Here is a 24480-nt window from a genome sequence, read left to right as displayed (position 1 = left end):
GGCCAGCTGGGCAACTTCAGCCTCTCGAAGTGCCAATGTGGAAATGGATCAAATAGAGCTATTGATTTTGTCGTTGGTCTACAAAAAGCACCAAGCGGACAAGATTTCGTATGGGTGATTGTAGACAAACTTAGGAAGAGTGCCCACTTCCTCCCCATCAAAATTACAAATTCCTTGGACAAGTTAGTAGAAATGTATGTGTAGAAGATAGTAAGGCTACATAGAGTGCCTGTTTCCATTGTGTTGGACCGTCACATCGAAGTTTTGGAAGAGATTGCAGGATGCAATGGGAACCACAAATGTATTAGGTTGATGGCTTATGACTAATTGTCATGCCACTATGATTACTCTGGTTTCTATAAAATAAATAAAATGGGTTGTCACAGTTGAGGACATCCGAGAGCACCTATTTGACAATGTCAAATCGGCATCAGATAGAAGTCATGGCGTTGCATCACAAATATCAAAAAGTTACTGATGAAACCCTAGCTGCTGCCATGATGCTACGGGATTTTCTACAGTTAAAAATCCACCTTTTAGGATTGTTGGCGTCATATCCTCTATCCTATAAATAAGAATGAACGTACATTTGCCCTCCAAGGAAGATATAGCTATTGTTTGAGCCCATAACCTCGAGAGGCATCCCTTCCTTCTGCATTGTTGACCCAAGTGAAGATTCCAAAAAATCTTGAAGCTTTCTCACTTGGAACCTATTTCCTTCAAACCACACCATACACAACCTTCTACCGTCAAGAAGTCTATCAAAGGGTCGGTAAGGGGAAGCACTCGAAGAAGATTGGCCAGCAGGGAGCTTCTTGTTTTTGTACAGTTGTTCTATGTATTTTACACAGTTGTCAGTTTACTTTGCATGTACTTTAATACTTTTCAAGATAGTGATCTACTGGGTTTGGCTACCTAGAGTGATTTTATCTTTAAGATACTCAAAAAGTTTCCACTTCGTAACCAAAATCTTAGTGTTGATTTTGTGGTTGTGTTGCTTATGTGTTTTATGTTACAATTGTTTTATCTTGTAATAATTATTGCTATTGTAGGGTTATTTTGGGGTTGGAACCTGATCCGTCTTCTTCCATAATTTCTAAAAAATATCTTCTTTCCATAATGACTAGTTCTTATTGACAGTCGGCCAAGAAAAGGAAAATACCCCTACTCATTGACGTGTAAGAAAACTTAAAGATTTTTTTGTTCTTTTTTCTGCTTAGTGATATGACATTTATTTGTTAAGTTATGAAACCTAGTCACCCTGTAAGGACCGTTACTTTGTTTGAGGAGAAGAGTCCCAGCAGTTAGAAACTTAGGCCATTTAACGTGTTTTATAACCTATTTGAAAAGTCTTTTTTATTTTTTTATTTTTTTTTCTCTTTCCAAACACTGAATCATACTTTCAAAAAATATTTGTCAAATGAAACACTTTTTTTTAAAAATAAAATAAAAATAAAAAAATAAAATATGAATATGTTGAGAAAAACATATATTTATTATTTCAGGTGAGAGAATTGACTTGTTACTTGACAATTTCCTTATAAAAAATAAAATTAAAAATAGAGTTGGTCTCTCCAACGAGACAGATGTGGCTACACAACCTAAAGGGAGGGGATAGCCACACAATCACTCCTGATCTTTTCCTTCTTTTATTTTTTATTTTTTATTTTTTTGTCTATATTTTGAAGGGAAATAATAGTATTAATCCTTATACTAGTTTATTGGAGGGAAATAATCTTATGAATTGTCCTTCATAAATAAATATTTTTAGTATTCACTGTTCTTCCGGATGCAATATAACCAAGCTGTGACAGAAAAAGCGTCAAACCCACCTCCAAAAATGCCACGTCATCTGAGCAAGGGAACGTTGTTTTATAGACGAACCTGAAGTGACAACTACTGTCTAGCCGCACCAATTGTAGAGATGTAAATTTAGTCACTGCTGGTCTGTATAAACGGCATCAACATCATCAAGTTCAAGTAACTTGCTCATCAGTTCCTTGTTTAACTCCATAGCCTCGTCATCTACCTAAAACCCAACAAGTTACTTTCGATAGGAGATATTTAAAACAGTCACTACAAAAAACAATAACATATAATTTATTCTTCACAATAATATTGGAAAGCAAAGCCACAGACATGGTGGAAGCATGCTCATAACAGTGAAGTTATAATTTTACTTTCAGGCTGCAGTGTTACAATAATTTAGGGTTAAAGAAGGAAACTTCTGATATGCAGCTGATATGATTCTCCCCAATCTGATTTTATTCCTTTATTTCCCATTGTAATCTGCAATAATTATATTTCCTTTTTTTTCTTGTTCTCTTTGAGTGAATTATAGTTCCATTTTTTTATTGTATTACTCTTGTATTTAAACTAATGTAATAATATGGTAGTCATCACAGAAATAAGACAGTATTCTCCTTTCTTCTTCAATGTAACATGGTGTAGAGAGAAGCTGAATCTGCAAACACAAGACTTCACTTGAGCAACACAATCTCCAAGCACAAATTTTGCCTCCTTTCCAAAACTGTCCATTACCTCAAATGGCCGTTTGTCATTCTTTCCCATAATACCCTTGCTCGAATCCTCTCTTTCTTTGACAAGCCCTTTCCCTAACACCACTGCCGCAAACGTCCACCGCCCTTGCTCCACCGTCCGCAGCTGCCCCTGAATAGAACCGTTCTTCGCGCCGACATTACTTATCTGTTTAGCATGCTTCACCATCCGCCTCAACTGCGAGATGCATTGTCCCCATCCACTACCTTCTTGACCCTCCACTATAATTATGAAACTGTGCCCCCCTCCACTATCATATTCTGAGTTCCAAAAACTTCTCATGGTTGTTCTGTCACTTATGCAATACAAACGTTGTATATCCATCTCTACCAGTCCTACAGAACTCCTTCAAATTATCTTTGTGGATCAATTCCTCCATTTTAAGCAACCAGACTACGCTCTGTATGACCATAACCACCACTAGAAAAATCCCTCTACTCCTCTCAACTAGTCCAACACCCCACCATTCCCAACTCGAAACCGAATCTCGTATGACTTTGTTTCAATGTAAAAATAACCCAAATAACCCATCGAAAAAAGCTACAAAAACTCCGACAAAATCAAGAACACTATGAATCCTCACGCTTCAACTTTCACCAACACATGCCAAGAATCATCTCCCCTAAGAATGGTGATTTATATCAACACATGGAATATTTAACTAAAATTGGGAGTAAATTGTGGAGTGTACAAGCCGAGAAGGAGCAGCAGGGTCTTGGGAGAAATAATGACCTCTGCCTCGGCCACCAGAAGACGGGCCTCTGCCTCTATACGTGGTGCGACCTCGACCACGATATCCTCTCCCACGATTCATGGGAGCCCGAGTAGAAATATTAGCCATTGGAGGGGAAACCTCAGTAGGGGAAAGATTGTGCTCTATCCTCATCTCGTGAGCAAGTAGATGACCATAAATATCATCTAAGGAGAGAGGATCCAACCGAGTGGTGATGGATGTGACAAAGGGATCATACTCAGATCCGAGACCAGCAAGAAGGTAGGAGGTGCTTTCAAAGTCATTGAGTTGCTGTCCAGCAGCAGCAAGATTATCACACATGGCTTTAAAGGATTGAAAGTACTCTGTGATGGAAGAGCTACCTTTCTTGGCTGTGGCAAGGCGATAGTGAATCAGCATAACCCGTGAACGTGCTTGGGAAGCAAACATGGAGACAAGGGTCGTCCAAAGTTGATGAGCAGTGGCTGAGCTAACGGCATGAACTACTAACGGTTCAGTGAGCGTGCAGATCAACACGCTGAGCAGCATCTGGTCACATTGACACCAGAGAACGAAGTCGGGATTAGCCATGGTGGCAGGGGCACCCGGAGCAGTGCTAGTATTCAGGATGGTCTGGGCTGGAGGTGGAGTTGTACCATCCAGGAAGCCATACACATCATTGGCTTTAACAAAGGCCAAAATCTGAGTTCGCCAGCTAGGAAAGTTGTTGTTAGACAGCTTGATATTCAAGGTATGGTTCATATTTGGGACGGTGAAGAGGACGTTGGATGAAGTAGACTTGGAGGAGGAATCCGGGGATTCAGACATAATGATGATAGGAAAAAAAATCCTGGAGACGTGAGTCTATAGGTGCTCTGATACCATGTACAATTTCAGAGTATATTGGCTTTCAAGCTTGCTCATTTAGTGAGCGTATATTGAATTATATATAGAATATACAAGGTAGTATAGCTTACACGATAAGCCTTGGCTTATAGTATTCTAATCTAACACAAACTCTTAGATAGAAATCTAATTACAAGTAAATCTCCTCTAGATAATCGTATCCTTATCAACCGGTTGTGTTATCAATACTCACTAGGAGATTTGATCAACCGGGAGTCTATCAGCACACTCACTAGGATTCTTAAGAGATTGAATCACACTAGGAGTATGTTGTGCGCTAATATGGAGTAAGGGCTCGAATGCATGACCTATTCTTAATCATTCTTAAGAATAAGTGTTAAATGGGCATTATAACGATACTTTCAACGATTAAAATGAATGGACAAAGAGGAGTGTAAATTTGTACCTCACAAACTCTTCTTAACGAGCACCTCATTATTCGCACCACGAATTCTCACTCTGGTAGGGCTTCGCCACTCAAAACCCACTCCTCTAAGCCTTTCGCACATTTAAAATGATAGAAATGGAGTTCGTGTGCTTCTACAAGTTTTGTGGGTTTATTTATACACATTTTTTGAAGTGCAGTGTTGGTCAATAGGTGTTCGAACGGCGATGAGTTAGCACCAAAAATATCTAAGCCCTGCCATTGCCACGCCTCACAACACACTGACTGACACGTGGAAATTCCCTTTGGTCGATGGGAGTTCAAACGGCACCGACTTACAAGCATTAAATGCATGTGTCGAATCAGTCTTTTCGGCACATGATTTGCTTTAGACCAATGATCACCTAACACCAAGCTATTAGATAATGCCACATGGTGACATTCCCTTCAAATGTCACATTCTCCATTCGAACGCAGTCGTTTGACTTTTATTTTCCTATGCTTTTTCCTCTTGTTGCCACGTATTGTCGATATTTGGTTGAACGGGCTTCAACTGGAATGGTCTGTTCTAAAATTTTCTAACTGCTTTTGATTTCGTTTTCGCTCCGTTTGATCTCATATTTCCCAATCACTGCTGTACTTCATCTTCAAGTATTTTAAAAGAGCATCTTATATATTTTATTAGTATCACATTATCATTTTATCTGTATTTATTTTCTTGGACGTTACAACTCACCTACCTAAAATGGTTATAAGTGTTATCACCCTCAGCCGAAAAAAAAAAAACATTGTGTTTTGTGTCAATTGATGTCACTTTCTTTGAATCACAACCTTATTTTTCCTCTTCCTAGACTTCTCAATAAGAAGAGAATAGAAGTGAACTTCTGCTTGTGAGTCCTTTTCCTATAACTGCTACTCTACTAGAACATGAATATCAGTCGCCATCTGCTAAAGAGCCACTTGTCGATGTGCCATCTGTACCTGCTGATAAGCCGTGTGAGCCACTAGTGGAGGAGTTGAGAATTTACTCCAAACACTAAAAAACAAAGACCACTTCCTCACAAACATGCCAGGCATCAAACCCTAACTCAAGTAACCCATGACCTTGTTTGGCGACTCCTTCCCCTCAATATTTGAGGGGAAATTTTTTTTTTTGAGTGGTAGTAAGAATTGATTGATGTGATATAAAGTAGAAAGAACTAATATGGAAAAGTGAAAAAAATAAATAAATAAATTGTATTGTAGTAGGGTTTTTTATTTAAATAGTAATAAAAAATTGTTGTTGTGATATAAAAAGTGAAAAAAGTTACAATGTTTTGATGTTAATGATAAGGCGATTGGATGCAAATGGGTGTTTAAAGTAAACCATGAGGTTAAGGGGTCAGTGGAAAGATGTCAAATTGGTTGCAAAAGGCTTAACTAAAACTTATGGGATAGACTACGAGGAGACATTTACCCCCGTAGTAAATATGAATTCTATTCGAGTCTTACTTTCATTGGTAGCAAACTTAGATTGGCCACTTCAGTAGCTTGATATGAAAAATGCATTCCTTCATGAAGATTTAAAAGAAGTATACATGAAACTTCTTCCTGGTCCTCAATTCTCCTTAGCTAAGCGTAAAGTCTGTAAATTAAAGAAGGCCCTATATGGGCTTAAACAAACTCCTAGGGCTTGGTTTGAGAGATTTTTCCAAGCTTTGTAGAGATTCGGCTATAAACAAAGTCAGGCAAATCATACACTGTTCATCAAACATTCCTCACAAGGAAAGGTAACTGCTTTAATTGCTTATGTAGACGATATCATGTCGATCGCAAAAGATAATATGGAAATACAAAGGTTGGAAAAATATATGGCCAGTTAATTTGAGATAAAACGCTTGGGAATTTAAAATATTTTATAGTTATTGAGGTAGCCAAATCAAGACATGGTATCTTCCTCTCCAAACAAAAATATGTTATTGATCTACTCAAGGAAACAAGGATGCTCGATTATAAGGTTGTTCAAAATTCAGTAGGGCAAAATAAAAAGTTAGGAGAGAGTGATGAGAGTTCTCTAGTGGATAAAGGCATATATCAATGATTAGTTGGTAGGTTAGTATATTTGTTGCACACTTGCCTATGAAGTCAGTGTAATGAGCTAGCTTATACATTCACCTCGGAAGTCTCAAATAGAAGCAGTTTACAGAATACTTTGACTAGGGGTGGGCATAGGTTGAATCAGGCCAATTTTCGCAGTTTTCCCAGACCCAGACCCGCAAGTCACAGGTTTGAAACCCGTGATCCGCAACCCACAATTTAGGCCTTGTTTGGTACGCGGAATAGGTATTCCATTAGGAAAATAAATAGTTATTACTGGGAATGAACAAGAGTGGAATGGAATAATTATTCCAATTCTTTATAGGTATCAGGTATCACGGGGTGAGGTAGTATTTTTTTATTTCAGTTTTCATCAAGCCATTTCGTGAGAGAGAGAGAGAGAGAGAGAGAGAGAGAGAGAGAGAGAGAGAGCAAATTATACTTCAAACGACGGCTAGGATGGAAGTTGAAAAGTTAAGATTTCTTCAGTACAGAGGGGTTGAGGCACAGATTGAGGGCTGAAGGTGGAATTTCTGAAGAGTGATGAAGAACCCATTTGATTTCAAACCCGAACGCATAGGACATAACATAAAACGCAAGCTGTAAATGAGACGTAAGTGGTCCTGGTCCACAATATTTCAAGTAAAACACATAAAGTCATGGACCATATCCCAATATTTTATCACCCACATTCGCTACACTTGAAGTGGATGCCAGCTGCCATTCTAGATCCTTCCCATCTACATGCCTATCTTGACTCTTGAGATTCTTGAGAAGCACACCTCTCGTGCTACAATTGATGATTGCTACCTTCTTGGAATTATACCACCAGCACGCTTGAGTTAGCACACGACCATCTTCGACTCTTCGTCTTCCTTCAACAATAGATATAGAACTGCTGAACCGTATGAGGCGCTGAACGGCCTGCGCCATCTCACGTCTCTGGTTTAATGTGTTAGGGACTTCGGGTTTTGGCCTTTGGGGAAAAAACGCATGGATTAGAGGCTTACCAATCTCGGGGTGGGGTGGGTCCATGCGGTTAATAAATTTCAATTCCGTAATCCGGTCCGGTCCATGCGGTTTGAGCAAAAACTAGCCCGCATGACTTTTACTAAAGGATAGATCCGCATTTACCAGGGCGGGGCAGTTATACGGGTTTGGACGGGTTACGCCCACTCCTAACTTCAATATTTGAAATCTTCACCGAGTAAATGGTTGTTGTTTGCCTGACATAATCACCTGAGAATAGAAGCTTATACACATACAAATTGGGTTGGGTCAGTCCCAGATCGAGGATCTACTTTGCGATACTGGAGATTTGCGGGAGAAAATCTAGTTACCTGGCATAGTAAGAAACAGCAACGGTTACTAAATCTAGTGCACAAGCTGAATTTCAAGTCATGGCCCATGGGATATGTGAATTATTATGGTTGAAGATTCTACTGAACGAACTTGGATATGATTATAAGGATCCTGAGATTTATTTTTTATAAGTCTATGAGATTATACTACGACAATAATGTTGTGATGCTTATAATCCAGTTCAGCATGATCAAACTAAACTCAATGAAATTGATAAGACATTTTATTAAGAAAAAATTGCGTACGTGATTGATTTGTACACTTTATGTGTAGACATGAGAGCAACTTGCGAATATTCTAACAAAGAGAGCGCCAATAGTTTTCTTCATTTAGCCTTGTGCAAGTTGGGCATGCGAGACATCTTCGTCTCATCTTGAGGGAGAGTGTTGAAGAATGAAACTTTTGATATGAAGCTGATATGATTCTCCCTAATCTGATTTAATTCCCAAATTTATTCCCATTATTTCTCACTGTAATCTGCAATAATTATATTTCCATGTTAGATTGTATTACTCTTCTATTTAAAATCATGTAAAGGTATGGTAGAATCATCAAGGAAATAAGACAGTATTTTCCTCCTCTTCTTCTTCTTCCAATTTTTCTTCTTTTCTTTCAACTCTTAGATGTTTCACCGTCACCAAATACCAGAGAGAGAAATGGGGGCAATCCAACATGACAGCATGAGGCATAAAATACAGTGGCTGTGGTGTCATCTATACACACAAGTCCTTGCATAACAAAATATTCAAGATATGTACTGCAGCGTATTCTTAAAAAAAGCAAAATTCCCAGAGTAGAAATAATAAAGATAAAACAGAAAAAAAATTGTAGCTAATTATTTTCCTTTTCCTCAAGGACTACGAATTTTTAAGAAAATATCAAGGGAGGAGGCATATCTGCAAAGAGACATACCTCAATAGCAGTTAGTGGAAGCAGCTCAGAACCATTATCAGGCTCAAAATGTATCCCTTCCTCACGTAGTTTTGATAGTATTGCCGTGTAGTTCTCTGATGAACTTACAATTTTATAATAGCTTCCATTTAAAAAAAAAAAAAAAAAAAAAAAAAAAAAAAGAAAAAAAAGAAAAAAAAGTTAAGAGTTGCATAGTTTATTATGAGGGGGAAAAAAAAAGAGAAAAAACTATAACGTTTTAAAACATTATATTACGAATGCATCTACTATCCCACAAGCAGATATATATAAAAAATTTAAAAAAAAAAAAAAAAAAAAAAAAAAAAAACACGAGAATTTCACTACACCCTTTTTCTAGTTCTCCCAGTACTAAATATACATGAAGAACCACAGAAAGCAGGCCTCACTATGACATGCCCTAATACCTGAACAGTAGAGGAACCCTTGCACTCCCTTTTCCTTGCTGTATACAGTACCTCTCCGTCACAAATTTCCATAAATCATAGCAAGATTCTGTAAATACTTCTATAGAGCTCATGTTACAGATCACAGCAGAACAAATTTTATACTTTCTCCATAGCAAACATGATTATATTCAAAAAATCCTCTTACGAAAAACAGGAGGGTTCCTAATGTTCTCACTCTTCAGATAGTACAGCTGCTTCAATAGCATAGCATGCCTACTGCAAGATCACAAACTATACCCACCTCATCCAATGACACTAGCTAGCTATCATTTTCATTGAAAGAAACCTATAAGACATGGAACACAGTTGCAGCAACTGAAAAAAACAAAGCTTTTACAGGATTTCAAGAAAATGATGAAAGATTTTATTATATTGGCATAGCTGCATATTTTTTACAAGAAGGGCCACTCCATTTTTTAAATCCCTACACAGTTAGGTAATTGAACATTCTACTTGTTAGCACCACTCCTAGTGTCGTAAACATCCCTGCTTGTTTTTTCGCTAAATTTCAGTGAAAACATGGAGCTTAGAGCACCATCTACATGTAACTTAAAAAGTTCCAGGAATTTATGCCCATGCTCTCAACAAACACAAACAAAAGCGACCCACAATAGAACTTTTAGTTCAATTGCCACCATGCGAAACACAGAACAATCTTCTTAATTCGTCATTCATTAAATTTAGCAGTATGTATATGTTACGGTCTTCCGTAACGGGGGATGATTGGTGTATAATTTGGATGGGGAAGTGCGTGGGATAGTACGGTATTCGAGGTACCCTGGACCTCCTAAAGTTAGGATTATTCGAGAAACCCTAAAAAACTCCTAATCAACTACAAGAGCTGAATTATAATAATTTTCTTCTTTTTTTTATTTCATTCTTCAATACCCTATTTATAGGGTTACAAATCTAAAAATATGGAAACGATAAATAAATAAATATTACATAAATATTACTAAACCTAATGGGGTCATTAATTCTCTTATTTCCTTCCTATTGGAGATATTGCTTTATGAGCAAGACTCCTTATTATTCTTTCCAAGAGACAATAATTAATTCTCTTATTTCTTTCCTATTGGAGATATTGCTTTATGAGCAAAACTCCTTAATTTCCTAATAATAATAATCTATTATTCTTTCCTAAAGACAATACACTCTTACCTTATTTAAGAACCTAACCTAATTATTCTATTAAAGAAGGTATAAATATAATTCCAATAATGCCCGTGTTATATACCCTAGGTACGTAACACTCCTACCCTCTTCAAATAGACCTTATCCTCAAGGTCCTAAAATATGTTGCAATTGTTGCTGACGTGGAGGGTAGCTCTGGAAAAAAAAAATTGTGGCATAATACTCCATTTTTTCAAGCCACCCGAGCCCCGGTTTGCACCCTTGAGTCCCTGATTTCTTTCCTCTTCACTCTTCACCTTAAGGGTAAACAGATGGGGCCGAATATTTCCCTCCACTGCAAGTCCTGACGAAACTCGCCTCAATTTTCCTCCAGCAACAGACCTCGAACGGCCTCCTCTGTCCACCTCGCTCACCGGAAATTGTCAATCATCGGCCGGTATCTCTGCATCCGTCACAAAATCGCGTGGAGGCTCGCCCCTGCGCTCGATGGAAAATTCCGGGCTGCCGTGGTTTACGCCGAAATCGCCCCCCTTTGCATAATCACCGTCTGGCGGGCGGCTGGGTGGCCGCCGGTGACTTGAAATGCCATCCGGAGGAGAACCGCGCTCCGTCGGACCCTCTGGATCGCTACCCATCCTCCCAAGCCCTGCTCCCTACCGCTGGCCTGTGCCCGCCACTCTTAGCCACGGCCATGTCTTCTTCCCGAGCCTCTTCCTTGCTGAAGACCGAATTGCCGACACCTTGAACTTGAAGCCCCGGATGTTGGCCCGCCACACCTGCCTCTTCTTCTTCGGTCCCCTTTTGCCCAAGCCCGTGTCTTTCTTCCCACGGCCCAACCCGTTCATGCCGAACTTAGACACTGCAAGGGGTTTTCTTCTCTCCATGAAATTTCTTGATTTGAACCTTGCCCGTTTCCTTCTTCTGGACCAATCAGTGTGAAAGAGATTGGGTTTCAACGATGGGGGCTGTTTTTTTGGTTTGGTCGTTTTGGGTTGTGGTTGACCATGGGTGATCTTGAGGTATGGGGAATGATGGGTTGAGGAAATCAGGGAAAGGGTGGCTGGGCTGTGGGATTTCAGGGGTTGGTACTGTGGGTGATGGAGTGGCTTGTTGATGGTTGAGCTTGGTGGAATTTTTGGAGGTGGTGAGGGGGGTTGACTTTTCGGTTTTGGCCAAAAGATGTCGTTTTGCTGGGTTTTGGCTGGGATTTTGGGTAGGGGTGGTGATGAAATGTTATGTGGGTTGATGGCGTTGTGTGTTATGGGCGATGGTGCGGCTAACAAACGTGGTTGGGGCCTGTTTTGGGGTTCTGCGACGGTGGGTACGGTTAGTGGGGTTGTCTTTTGTGTGGAGTTGGGTTTTGGGTCCTTGCAGGATGGTGGGGCTGGGTTTTCTTTTGTGGGTTGTTTTTGGGGTAGATTTAGTAAGGGTGATGGTGAAGTTTCTTTTGTGGTTTGCTCTTCTGCACGAGTGACTTCTGGGCAAGATGGGTCTTCTGCATGGGTTGGCTGGAGCTTGATGCCATAGGCAGCCAACAACTCCTCCATTCTTTTGACCATCCGTTCCATCCGATCTGGGAGCGCCTTCATATCCTTCTCTGCCATGTCGAAACGAGGCTTTGATACCAAGTTGTTACGGTCTTCCATAACGGGGGATGATTGGTGTATAATTTGGATGGGGAAGTGCGTGGGATAGTACAGTATTCGAGGTACCCTGGATGATACGTTCATAAAGTTAGGGCTGATGTGGCACTGTAGCTGCATTAACCCTAGCCGCCTCTAGCATAATAAGAAGCCTCTAGCTAAATAAGGAGTAGAATACTTCTCCATATTTTCTTTCCCTAAGTGTCTTAGCTAAATAAGGAATATATTTTCCATTCTTAATTTATTTTCCTGCAGTGTGTTATGACGGCTAGACCTAATGGTTAAGTCTTATGACCTAGCCGTCATCTATTTAAGTGTAACCCTACTCAATGAATAAACATGCTGAATTATAATCAAACATAGACCTTATTGGTTGTTTTGGAGATCAAGGCTCTCTCGAAGTAGCTATTGGAGATCACGGCTCTCTCGAAGTAGCCCATATCTTTTCTTTTGTTCCTTTTTATTATTTGATTGCATCAAGTGGTATCAGAGCCGGGGTTCCTCTCGTTAACCGCATTGATAAACCTTGAGGCCCGGTTTCCCTCACTAGAAACCAGAAAATTTTTTTTTTTTTTTTTTTGAGAAAAAATTCCAGTTTATCACCATAGGTCGTTCCCGCAACAAGAACAAGGCCTACTTGGATTTTGCGGTGGAAGCAAGACCAGCCATGCGTTCATTCACCCAGCAACACGAACAGCAAGTTATGGAAGGACGCATGGGCAGCTTGGAGCAAGCGGTGCAGGCCTTGACAGCCCGAATGACCGAGGTATTTGAGATGCTGTCCGCCAGGGACCGACGTGACGCAGTGGAGAACGGGCGTAGGCGGTTACGGGCAGGAGAAGGAGAAGAATTCCTCGCGTACAAAGAAGAAGCCAGCAAACGGATGGAGGAGATCAGGAAAAGAATGGAAAGCTTTTCTCCACCACGCACCTCTCCGACAAGCCAATCCTTGCCCATAACAGGAGAGTCCAACGCAGGTTCTGTTGGTACGAATTTTATGCCCCATATAATCAATATCAAGCCTACCGAGGACGTCACGATGTCACCTGAATTTTCTGGGGATATTTCAAGCCCGGATGGTCGTGTTGTCAAGGAAGGAGTTGCTGGTATTCTTGTAGCAGCTAGTCCAGAAGGGGCTGAAAATATCATGGGGGTGCTGCAGCAGAATGTGAAGAAGAAAGAAGAAGAGAGGAAGCACGGGTTGGAAGAGCATGGAATAATTTTTACAAAAACAGAACTGAAACAGAATGAGAAGAAGGAAGACCAGGGGCTGATTTTTGCAAAACCAGAATTCTTCCTTGGGGACAAGGAAGATGTTAGGGGAGAGGGATGATACGTTCATAAAGTTAGGGCTGATGTAGCACTGTAGCTGCATTAACCCCAGCCGCCTCTAGCATAATAAGAAGCCTCTAGCTAAATAAGGAGTAGAATACTTCTCCATATTTTCTTTCCCTAAGTGTCTTAGCTAAATAAGGAATATATTTTCCATTCTTAATTTATTTTCCTGCAGTGTGTTATGACGGCTAGACCTAATGGTTAAGTCTTATGACCTAGCCGTCATCTATTTAAGTGTAACCCTACTCAATGAATAAACATGCTGAATTATAATCAAACATAGACCTTATTGGTTGTTTTGGAGATCAAGGCTCTCTCGAAGTAGCCATTGGAGATCACGGCTCTCTCGAAGTAGCCCATATCTTTTCTTTTGTTCCTTTTTATTATTTGATTGCATCACTGGACCTCCTAAAGTTAGGATTATTCGAGAAACCCTAAAAAACTCCTAATCAACTACAAGAGCTGAATTATAATAATTTTCTTCTTTTTTTTATTTCATTCTTCAATACCCTATTTATAGGGTTACAAATCTGAAAATATGGAAACGATAAATAAATAAATATTACATAAATATTACTAAACCTAATGGGGTCATTAATTCTCTTATTTCCTTCCTATTGGAGATATTGCTTTATGAGCAAGACTCCTTATTATTCTTTCCAAGAGACAATAATTAATTCTCTTATTTCTTTCCTATTGGAGATAGTGCTTTATGAGCAAAACTCCTTATTTTCCTAATAATAATAATCTATTATTCTTTCCTAAAGACAATACACTCTTACCTTATTTAAGAACCGAACCTAATTATTCTATTAAAGAAGGTATAAATATAATTCCAATAATGCCCGTGTTATATACCCTAGGTACATAACAGTATACCAACTAATCTACTCAAATAGACGCTTCACTTTATCTTATAAGAGTCGTTATCAAAGTTATCTACTCAACCACGCTATAGGAATAGTTGGAGACAGTAGTATTGATAAAGTTAACCAGCCCTTCAACACCTACTCAAAAAACAAACCAAATTCCTAGACTTCCAAACTTACTTGAACTAGTTGAAAGATCAAAACTTGCCTTTTAAGGCAGTCAAGGAATTCTATCCCACCAAGACGAGATATATTATCAGTGTTTGCCGAAGTCTCTGGAAAGAAAGTCTCTTCCTTTGAATAGCAGAACTTTCTAGCATTTTAGCAATTCTCAAGGGCTGCACCCTGGGTATAAACTCCCGTCGTGTGGAGCCACTGCTGCTTCTGCTGGCTTCAGGGCTGCCTTTGAATCAGGTATTGCTTCATGAGTATTGGGTCCCAGCAACAAGGGGCTGTTAGCCCTCCCCCACGACGACATCTCTCCTAGTTTGTTGTGCAATATGGAACATTTGTGGTTACAAATCTCAGCTGCCAACATGCATCAGATAAGACATCTACATCTCACATTTTGGAGCATGAGCCTATAAGGTAAAGCTTCGAGGCATTTAAATCAACCACTATCTTGAACGCTTTTTCTAAAAACATTTGTTACTCAACTCAAGAAAGCCTTGAACAAATATTTGAATATAAATAAACATTCTTTTCCAGATTCATGGTGGTAAAGGCTCAGGTACATTTTAGGTTTCATTTAAATAGCAGGAGAGTTATGTAGAAAATGAAAATACTGTTTGGACACAAAATCTAAGCTCATAGAGAGAACCAGAAATATAGGAAGAAAATACCCCCTTCGAATTCTTCTAAGAAAAGGAAGAAAAAGAAAACTTAAACAGGCTCCTTACAAGACTGTTTTTTATAAGTAATACATATAATTAATGAGCGCAGAAGGTCGCAACCCTAATACACATATACAAGAGATAACCCCCATTAAAGATTAAAAGCACAAAAATCCACAGATTCAGAAAAGTTAGAAAAACGGTAAATATTAGACGACCTCCATATATAAAGTGAATTGACCAAGATATTCTCGAGCTTTTCCATCGGCCTCTCACGATCTTTAAAACACCTTGCAATCCTCTCTCCAAAAACTGCACATTAAGCAGCAACAATTGAACGACTACCGAATTGCCCTTGCCAACAATCTAACAACTCAATCACCCCTCTAGACATGACCCATTCTACACCGAAAAGACAAAAAATCACAACAAAATTCTCTAGCCACTTCACAAAGATTCTCCACTCCTTTTACACATACAACACCATTCCCACTACTATTACCCTTCTCAACCTCATATTATCCAAGGTCAAAATCATTCCAAGAGCCACCGTCCACACAAATAAACTCACTTTCAAAAAGACATTGACTCTTCAAATACTCTTCTAAGTAAAAGATGAACCCCACAAAGTAGCGAAACTCATGACAAAACGACTTTACTACAAACTTCCTCCTCTTTGAAGGGATCCACCAAATGCAATCCTCACCACCTTGTCTCAAACTATGGGAATACAACAAATCAAAGAATGCAATAACCAAATCAACATCCCAATCCTGTACAGATCTTGTAAAAGATAAATTCCACTGAATATTACCATTAAAGAACTGCATATTATTTGCAACCCACGCCTCCTTACAACAAGCAATAGTAAACAACTTCAAAAAGGATTCCTTCAGTGGTTGATCTCCACACCATATATCATGCAAGAACCTAATCTTAGTTCCATCTCCCATTTCATATCTGACAAATTTGGAAAAAACTCATCAACCCCTCCTAATATGTTTCCACACTCCAACTCCAAAGGGCCCCTCTACCTCTTAAGTGCACCATACTCCACTCATACTATAATATTTTGCTTCTACCACCAATTTCCACAAGCCTCCCTCTCCATGATGAAGCGCCATAACCACTTACCCAACAAAACTTTATTAAACTTGATCAAATTTCTTACCCTCGAACTACCAGTTTGCTTCAATGAACAGATCATAGACCAATTGACTAAATGGAACTTAAACTCTTTATTGATAGCTCCCCATAAAAAATCTCGCTGAAATTTCTCAAACCTATTAGCAACACCAATAGGAATGGGAAACAAAGACAAATAGTAACTGGCAAATTGAACAAAGTACTTTTGGTAAACGTACCTCCCATTGATAAATAGAGCCTCATCCAACCAACCAACTGCCTTTCCATTTTTTCTAAAATGCAGCTCCAAATAAAAGTGGACTTGTATGGAGCACCCAAAAGGGGACCCAAGTATTTCAACGGTAACAAAGCCACTCCAAATAGAAGTGAACTGTATTTGGTAAAGAGGAGGGCTCTTGGTTGAAAATAGATTTTGAGGAGAGTGAGTGAGGTATTTGAGGTGGTTAAAACACTGAATGGTGATAAGGCTCCAGGTCTTGATGGGTTTTCTTTGGGTTTCTTTCAAACATGTTGGGAGGTCCTTAAAGAGGATATTATGGCAGTATTCAGGGAGTTTCATGGTAAAGGGAGGGAGATTTGACAAGAGTATTAACACTACTATCATTTCTCTTATCTCAAAGAGAGTTGGTGTCGTGGATATTAAGGAATTTTGTCCAATAAGTTTAGTGGGTGGTGCGTATAAAATTATATATAAGGTACTAGCAAACTGATTGAAACAAGTGCTGGAGAAAATCATCTCAAATTCGCAAAATGCGGTTATCAGGGGGAGACAAATTCTAGATTCAGTTTTGGTTGCAAATGAGTGTATTGACAGTCAAATCGAATCAAGGGTTCCTAGCTTCTTGTGCAAATTGGATTTAGAGAAAGCATATGATCATGTGAATTGGGAGTTTTTGTTGTATTTGTTAAAAAGAAGCGGTTTGGGGAGAAATGGAGAGAATGGATAGCATTTTGTATTTCTACTATGTGATTCTCAATTTTTATAAATGGACCCCCCTCTGGTTTCTTTAGTAACTTTTCACATGACATCTCATTTTTTAAATCCCTTAGACTTTACATTTACATTAAACTCATAAATGATATTGTTGTTTAATATAGATCATATCGTGGAAGATTAAATGTCTTCTCATAGGAGAAAGAAGCTGAAATAATGTAACTGACTGATGTCATTTGAAGAGCGTTCCAACACCATTTTGAATGAAGGCCTCTCTGCAAGATCATTCGAATGTGTTCCCCCTGCATTTCAAACGTTGCTTCCTATCCTCCTTGGGATGGATCTACTTTGAATCTCATTTGGCATGCGACTCCAATAAAGCATTCTAAACTCTCTAGATGAGGACTGTTGGTATCTATTTGAACACCATTCAAACAAAAGAAACCTAGAAACCCTTAGGAAGAGACCGTCTAGAGCACTGTTTAAAAACCACATGAGTGGCAAAATCTATTTTTGATAAGTAATTCAAATTCATTAAAAGTGCAAAAGGGCACAATCCTAGTACACAAAAAGTGTACAAGAGAACCCTAAAATATAGAAAAGGAAAAACAAAACTCCAAAATCTCAAAGAAATTAGAAACAGGCAAATTATTAAGTGCTACTATCCATGTAGAAAGGGATTGGAACAACACTTCTTCAACTCTAACATCTAATCTTCAAATCTCTTTGCGTTCACTCTCACCAAATACACCACATTAAATACAAAGAAGCCAACCTCAACATTTCCAAAGCAATACGGTGTCCCAATTGTCCCCTCCAACTCACCAACTCTCTCACCATCAAGGCATAACCTATGCAACACCAAACAAATAGAAAAGCAAACTTCATAATTCTCTTGCAACCGTACAATGAAGGAGGTGATAATAGACTCCCCACTTTTCTTACACAGATAGCATCAATCTACAACAATAACATTCCTCTTTCGTAAATTATCCAAAGTTAAGATTTTTTCCTAAAGTCGTTGTCCACACAAAGAACGCCTCTCGAGGGAGCCTTAACTTTCCAAGTACTCCTTCAAGGAATAGGGGAACTTACTGAAGTAGATAACACAGGATAGTAAGACTTTACTTCAAACGATTTCCTTTTAGAAGGAATCTCGCAAATTTTATCCTCACCTCTTTGCCTTACTCTTTGAGGATACAACTCCTCAAAGAAAGTAGAGACCACTCCTAATCATGCATTGCTCTTGTAAAGAAAATATTCCAATGAATGTTTCCATTCCAGAGCTGCATATGATCCACCACACACGCACCCTTACAATGAACAATAGTGAATAATTCCAGAAAATAGAACTTCAAAGGCTGCTTCCCACACCATTATTCATGCCAAAACTGCACTATAGATCCATCTCCCACCTCATACCTCACAAATTTAGAAAAGCCTTCCCACCACCTCCTCATACATTTCCACACTCCCACACCTTAGAACGCCAACCTCTCCTCAAACCATCATATTTATTGTCCACCACTGATCTTCACGGAGCCACCCTCGCCATAGCATAACGCCACACCCACTTACCCAAAAGGACTCGGTTAAACTGATTTTTCACCCCCAAGCCCCCTGAAATTATCGAAGAATATATTTTTGACCACTAGACTAGATGAAACTTAAACTTATCGCCAATAAACCCTCCCCAGCCCCCAAAAGAAAGCTCATTTAAAGTTTTTCCAGTCAATTAGCCACTCCTATTGGAACAGAGAAAGGGGAGAAATATTATGCTAGTAAATTAGAAAGAGAGCTTTTTATCAAAGTGTATCTGCCTCCCTTTGATAGATAAAGCCTCTTCCAACCCACCAACCGATGTTCCATGTTCTCAATAATGTCATCCAAATAGTAGAAGCCTTGTAAGGAGCTCCCAAACAAAGACCCAAATACTTCATCGGCGACGAAGCCACTCTACACCCAAGAATGCTAGCCAAACCTTCTACATCACCCTCATCGCCTACAGAAGCAATCTTTGACTTTGACAAGTTTATCTTCAACCCCAACACTGCTTAAAAATATAAGAATAGACATCGCAAGTTACGAAGTTGTTCACAATTAGACTCACAAAAGATCAACGTATCATTTGCAAACAACAGATGCGACACTATCATTTCCTTGTGATTCCTCGATCCCACCAAAAAAATCCAAATAAGAGTCCACTGTCCATAGTAGCAAACATCATCCTATGTAATGCATTCATAACAACCACAAACAATAAAGGAGACAACGAATCTCCCTATCTAAATCCACACAAACTACTAAAGAAACCAGATGGAGATCCATTACTGAGAATGGAAAAACCGCACCGTAGATATACAATGATCTATCCAAACTCGCCATCTCTCCCCAAAGCCACATCTCTTCTACAAACAGAAACTCCCAGTTGACATGATCATAGGCCTTCTCCAAATCCAATTTACACAATACTCCCGGTTCCCTAGATCGAATCGGACAATCCAAACATTCATTCGCCACCAAGACATAATCCAAAATTTTGTCTACCTTTGATAAATGCATTCTGAGAACTTGAGACAATCTTTCCCAATAATGATTTCAACTTGTTTGCTTGGACTTAGGAAATAAATTTGTACAAACCACCCACTAATCTAATGGGACGGAAATCCTAGATTTCCATCGCCCCAGCTTTCTTCGAAATAAGAGACATAAAAGTAGAATTGAAGCTCTTCTCAAACTTTCCTCGACTATGAAACTCCTTGAAAACTGCCATAATGTCCTCTTTTAATACCTTCCAACACTTCTGGAAAATATATATATATAGAAAACCCATGAGGTCCTGGAGCCATATCTCCATTGAAATTTCACACCACCTCCAACACTCACTATCCTCAAATTCTCTTTCCATCTAATTTTTTTCCTCCACGTCAATTGAAAGGAATCAAACATTGACCAACTTTAGTCTCCACATAAATATTGTTCAGAATACAACTATTTATAAAAGTTGACAATATGTTCCTTTATTTCTAAGTAATCACACGTCATATTCCCATTAACCACTAGGGACTCCACTAAGTTATTTCTTCCATGCAAATTTTGCCAAACAATGGAAAAATTTAGCATTATTATCTCCCTCTCTCAACCAAAGGAACCTTGACTTCTATCTCCAACTCACTTCTTCAAGAATAATACACCTCTCCAACTCTCAAAAAATATCTTCTTTCTTCAACCTTTCATCTTCAATTAACGACCATTCTTTTGCGATCATATCAAGCTTACAAAGACCCTCAACCATCTCCTTCTTCCACTTCCCTACATTACCAAAGACCTCATTCATTTCTTCAAATCCGTTTTCAACGTTTTCAATTTATGTGCTAACACATAACTAGGAGAACCCTCAAAATAATAGGAACCCTACCAAGTCTTTACTTGCTCTACAAAACCCTTTGATTGTAGCCACATTCTCAAGCTTAAAATATCTACTGCCCCTACTCCCCACACCACAATCCAACATCAACAAAAAGTAATCAAACAATATTCTAGGAAGGTGTCTTTGAGAAACATCCGAAAAATATTTTCCCCACTCCAGAGATAGGAAGAATCTATCAATTATAGACCATGACTCAAAATCTCGATTATTAGACCAAGTAAAATTCCCCCCTACCAACGGAATATCTGAGACCCTGAACAAAAATCCAACATTGCTTGTGATTGTCTTCAATCGCCTGAACGAAAATCCCACCAATACACCACGACATCTCCCACCAATTCATCGATCCAACCAACTCATGCCAAAGACATGACTACTATTTGGAGGATGACACTTCAAACTCGAGGATAAGTTTTCTTGAGACAAGGGAGGATAATGTATATTGTATCACGCAAGACTACATGCCTTCCCATGGGCAAAAGAAGCTAAAACAAAGTAGTTGACTGATGCCGTTCAAAGAACACTCAAACTCCAATTCAAATGGAGGCCTCTATGCCAAACTGTTCGAACACATTTCCCACATGCTTCAAACAAATGCTCTCTGACCTACCTGAGATGGATCTAGTTCAAATGCCATTTCATATGCAATTTGAACAAAGCATTTTGAGCTCTTTTTATGGATACAGTTTGATGCCCATTCGAATAACATTAAAACATAACAGATATGAAAACTCTTGAGAAAGATACAGTTAGAATGACGCATCATATTGGTAAATTTTAAGTCGGTTTCTTTCGTAATTTACATTATTGAAGCTTTGTTTAGGGTTTTCTTATCTAATAGCGTGTAATCACCAGGAGTATGAGTGGTTATTTTGCATTTTCCTCTATGTAAGATTTTATTTAGAGTTTCCAATATTTAATAATATGTAGCCATCAAGCAAAAACAGTTCATTAATTTTTGAAAGAGAGTTTTCTCTTTGTTTTCTAACTCTTGGCATTCCTAAGGAATCAAAATGAGTTGATGCCTTCAATCCTGACATTCTAAAGTTAATTAACAGGTTTGAAAGGGTTTCTCTTCTAGTATCTGCGTACAAATCAACAAAATTAGGGCAAAGTTCGCATCTTTTTCTTGCATATTCATTTACCTTACAAACGTTACTGCATTAGTTATCAGATAGTTCCCACCCTGAATCACTGTCTAATCTAACTTTTTGCATTTGTCAACTCTAATGCTCTACTCTTGTCAAACTATAATACCCTTAGAAACAAGGTCATGAAACCTAGAGTTTAAACATGACAATTAAAGATCAGAAACATAATCTCTCTGGAGAAAAGTGGAGTGTTACCTTTCCAACCTATCTACTTCGGTATCATCTTCATATATTGGAGGTTCAATAACATCCTCAGCACCAGCATCTAAAGCAATGGCAAGGAGCTGGTCTTTGTCAACATTTGTGACCTTTACATTTACAACCCGGACACGTCTGAACTTGAACATTACGGATCCTGGATCTGCCATCTTTCCCCCATAGTCCTTCACTACCTCTCTAACAGCTGCTACAGACCGATTTATCTTATCTGTTGAGACCTCAACTACCATACTAGCTCCACCATAACCATATACCTTAAAATAATAAAGAAGCCTTTTTCAAGACCCAAATAAAGTCATCCAGATGTATCAATATGAAGTAAAATAATTGAAGTGTCAATCCTTGACAAACTAACTCTAAACAATTTGAACATCATAGCATCCCTGGGATAAAATGATAGATAATGTATATACCAACCTCGTAGATTTTCTCAATGTACGCCTCTTGTCCCTTCTCAGAAGCTTTCTTAATATTGCGGTCCAGAATTTCCTTTGGCACATCAAGCTCTTTGGCTTTCTCTAGTATAGCAGCCAAAGCCGTATTTGATATTGGATTTGGACCCCATTTCTTTACACTGGATCAGCGAAAAATATGGCCATTTTAGTCCCTCAGTAGTAACTATAGCACTGACTTAATATTATAGGTATGACCCATAGAAAACTAAATAAATAACTCAATGTACATCAAAGTAAAGACAACGGTCATGAAAAAACCTAACCAAAAATAGGGCAGCTAAAAAACTTCATTGCAGTTTCATGCTAATAATTTAGGGGTGGGTATCAGTTCGGTTAACTGACAAAGTCAGGTAAGTCGGTTAATTCACCAACTTTATTTCAACAACTTTTAATTTCGATATTTTCGGTTAAATCGGTAAAATCGGTTAAAAAGTGGTCGGTTAAATCGGTTAAAAATCAGTTAACCTTTGAAGATTCCTCTGTCGATTCCTTAGAATCGGTTAAAAGTTGGTTATTCCTTACTCTATATTGTCGGTTCGGTTCGGTTCGGTCGATTAGAAGTCAATTCGGTTAAAATAAAATAAAATAAAAAATTCACCTATACCGACTACTGAACCAAACTGACTTTCAGAATAAAAATCTATACCAACTACCGAACCGAAATAAGTAGGTAGAGTCAGTAGGCGGTCGATGGTGGTTCGGTGGCGGTTAATAGCGGTAGTTGGATATTTTGCCCACCCCTAGCTAATATCCCTCAAAAACAGAGAATACTACCAAGCAGAACCCACAGTGAAGAAACTTCTGCTAGTAGGTAATTGGTAGGAGCAATGTTCTATACCTTCTTTTTTAATTTACTTTCAAACTATGAATTCAAGAAAAAGTTAACTAAAAATGGAGTAACTTACGCAGATACGACTTCCTTTCCAATCCTTGAATATAGCTTTGCCTTTTTCGCATCTTGCGCCCCCTGCATTTAAATCACATTTAGAAAGATAAAGTCGAAGGCCACAAAAAAGTCTTCCTGACTTTCCAGATTCATGATTGATAAAAACCTTGCATCACACACAAGGAGTTCAAGTAGAAAAAAGGTTGGAAAAAAAAATTAAAAAAAAAAAAAAAAGAACTGAAAATTGAAAGAGAAAAATGACCCATATTAAGATTGAAGTAATCTCTCCTGAAATATATTTAGGTATTTCATCAAACGTATAGCGTTCAAGTAGAATTGCAACTCGTAAATACACCTTCAACAGGCACGTTGCGAGTCACAGCACAAACAAGCAAAACATTAATAAGTTAAGTCCTCAAACTAATTCAAAGAGACACGACAATCAGTGGTCGTATTAGTATTTTTCCTCAAAATGCTAATACTTTAAAGCAATGTAAAAGTTCATTTTCTGTTAGGAAAGCAAGGAAAAGCACAAACTGAAAGAGAGAGGACCTTTCTGCCAGCGATTTTGGAGGAACGCCTGCCCATACAGACAGGAGAGAATGTCCATATCTTTCTCACTTGAAGATAACGCCTACTGTACTTCTTGTTTTCACACAAATACGATGGGCAAAACTTTGATACTGTTGATGAGGATGATAAATTTATGCTTAGCAAAACATTTCCTGAATCACAAATACATATACATACAGGTGAGCGCTGCTATCACTTCAACTTTGAAGAGACTGAGAAATTCAGAGAGAGTGGTTTTTACTTTGGAGACCAAACGAGTTGGGGCATTTGGAGGAGAACCCATGAGAGAACCTGTGAAGAATAGCGCCAAATGCTCTGAATGACGATGACGAACCCATATCTTTGTTTTTATCATGCGGTATTCTTCTTTTACGGCTCCAAATTCCAATCAGCGCAAGCAGGGCTAGAAATTAGAATGTGGAGATTTGCCAGATTAATTACTTGGCTCGCGCAATGTTTGGCCGCGGCCCGCGGGGAATGCGTCTCATGGTAT

At 38.7% G+C, this 24480-nt stretch overlaps 1 protein-coding gene across 3 annotated transcripts; it reads right to left on the bottom strand.

Moving 5' to 3' along the window:
* Nucleotides 1-1536: 1536 nt before the first annotated feature.
* LOC133870140 (probable transcriptional regulatory protein At2g25830) lies at nt 1537-24480 on the bottom strand. 3 transcript variants are annotated; one of them, XR_009900642.1, is made up of 8 exons: nt 24229-24480; nt 23967-24139; nt 23434-23495; nt 22491-22647; nt 22050-22327; nt 8913-9033; nt 8246-8477; nt 1537-2029 (listed from the first exon to the last, which is right to left on the bottom strand). XR_009900642.1 is itself a non-coding variant. In XM_062307197.1 (7 exons), exons 1-7 carry the CDS (start codon nt 24323-24325, stop codon nt 2005-2007), a joined length of 909 nt encoding a protein of 302 aa, XP_062163181.1. In that variant the 5' UTR covers nt 24326-24480; the 3' UTR covers nt 1544-2004. The 3 variants fall into 3 exon arrangements, 2 of the variants coding, with proteins under 2 accessions (XP_062163181.1, XP_062163180.1); XM_062307197.1 differs by lacking the exon at nt 8246-8477 and having other exon boundaries at nt 1544-2025; XM_062307196.1 differs by lacking the exon at nt 8246-8477 and having other exon boundaries at nt 1564-2029; nt 24229-24477.

The sequence above is a fragment of the Alnus glutinosa genome, chromosome 6 (assembly GCF_958979055.1).
Source record: "Alnus glutinosa chromosome 6, dhAlnGlut1.1, whole genome shotgun sequence".
NCBI classification, from domain to species: Eukaryota; Viridiplantae; Streptophyta; class Magnoliopsida; order Fagales; family Betulaceae; genus Alnus; species Alnus glutinosa.
The sequence above is the reverse complement of the archived record's forward strand: the minus strand, read 5'-3'. Positions and strand labels throughout refer to the sequence as shown.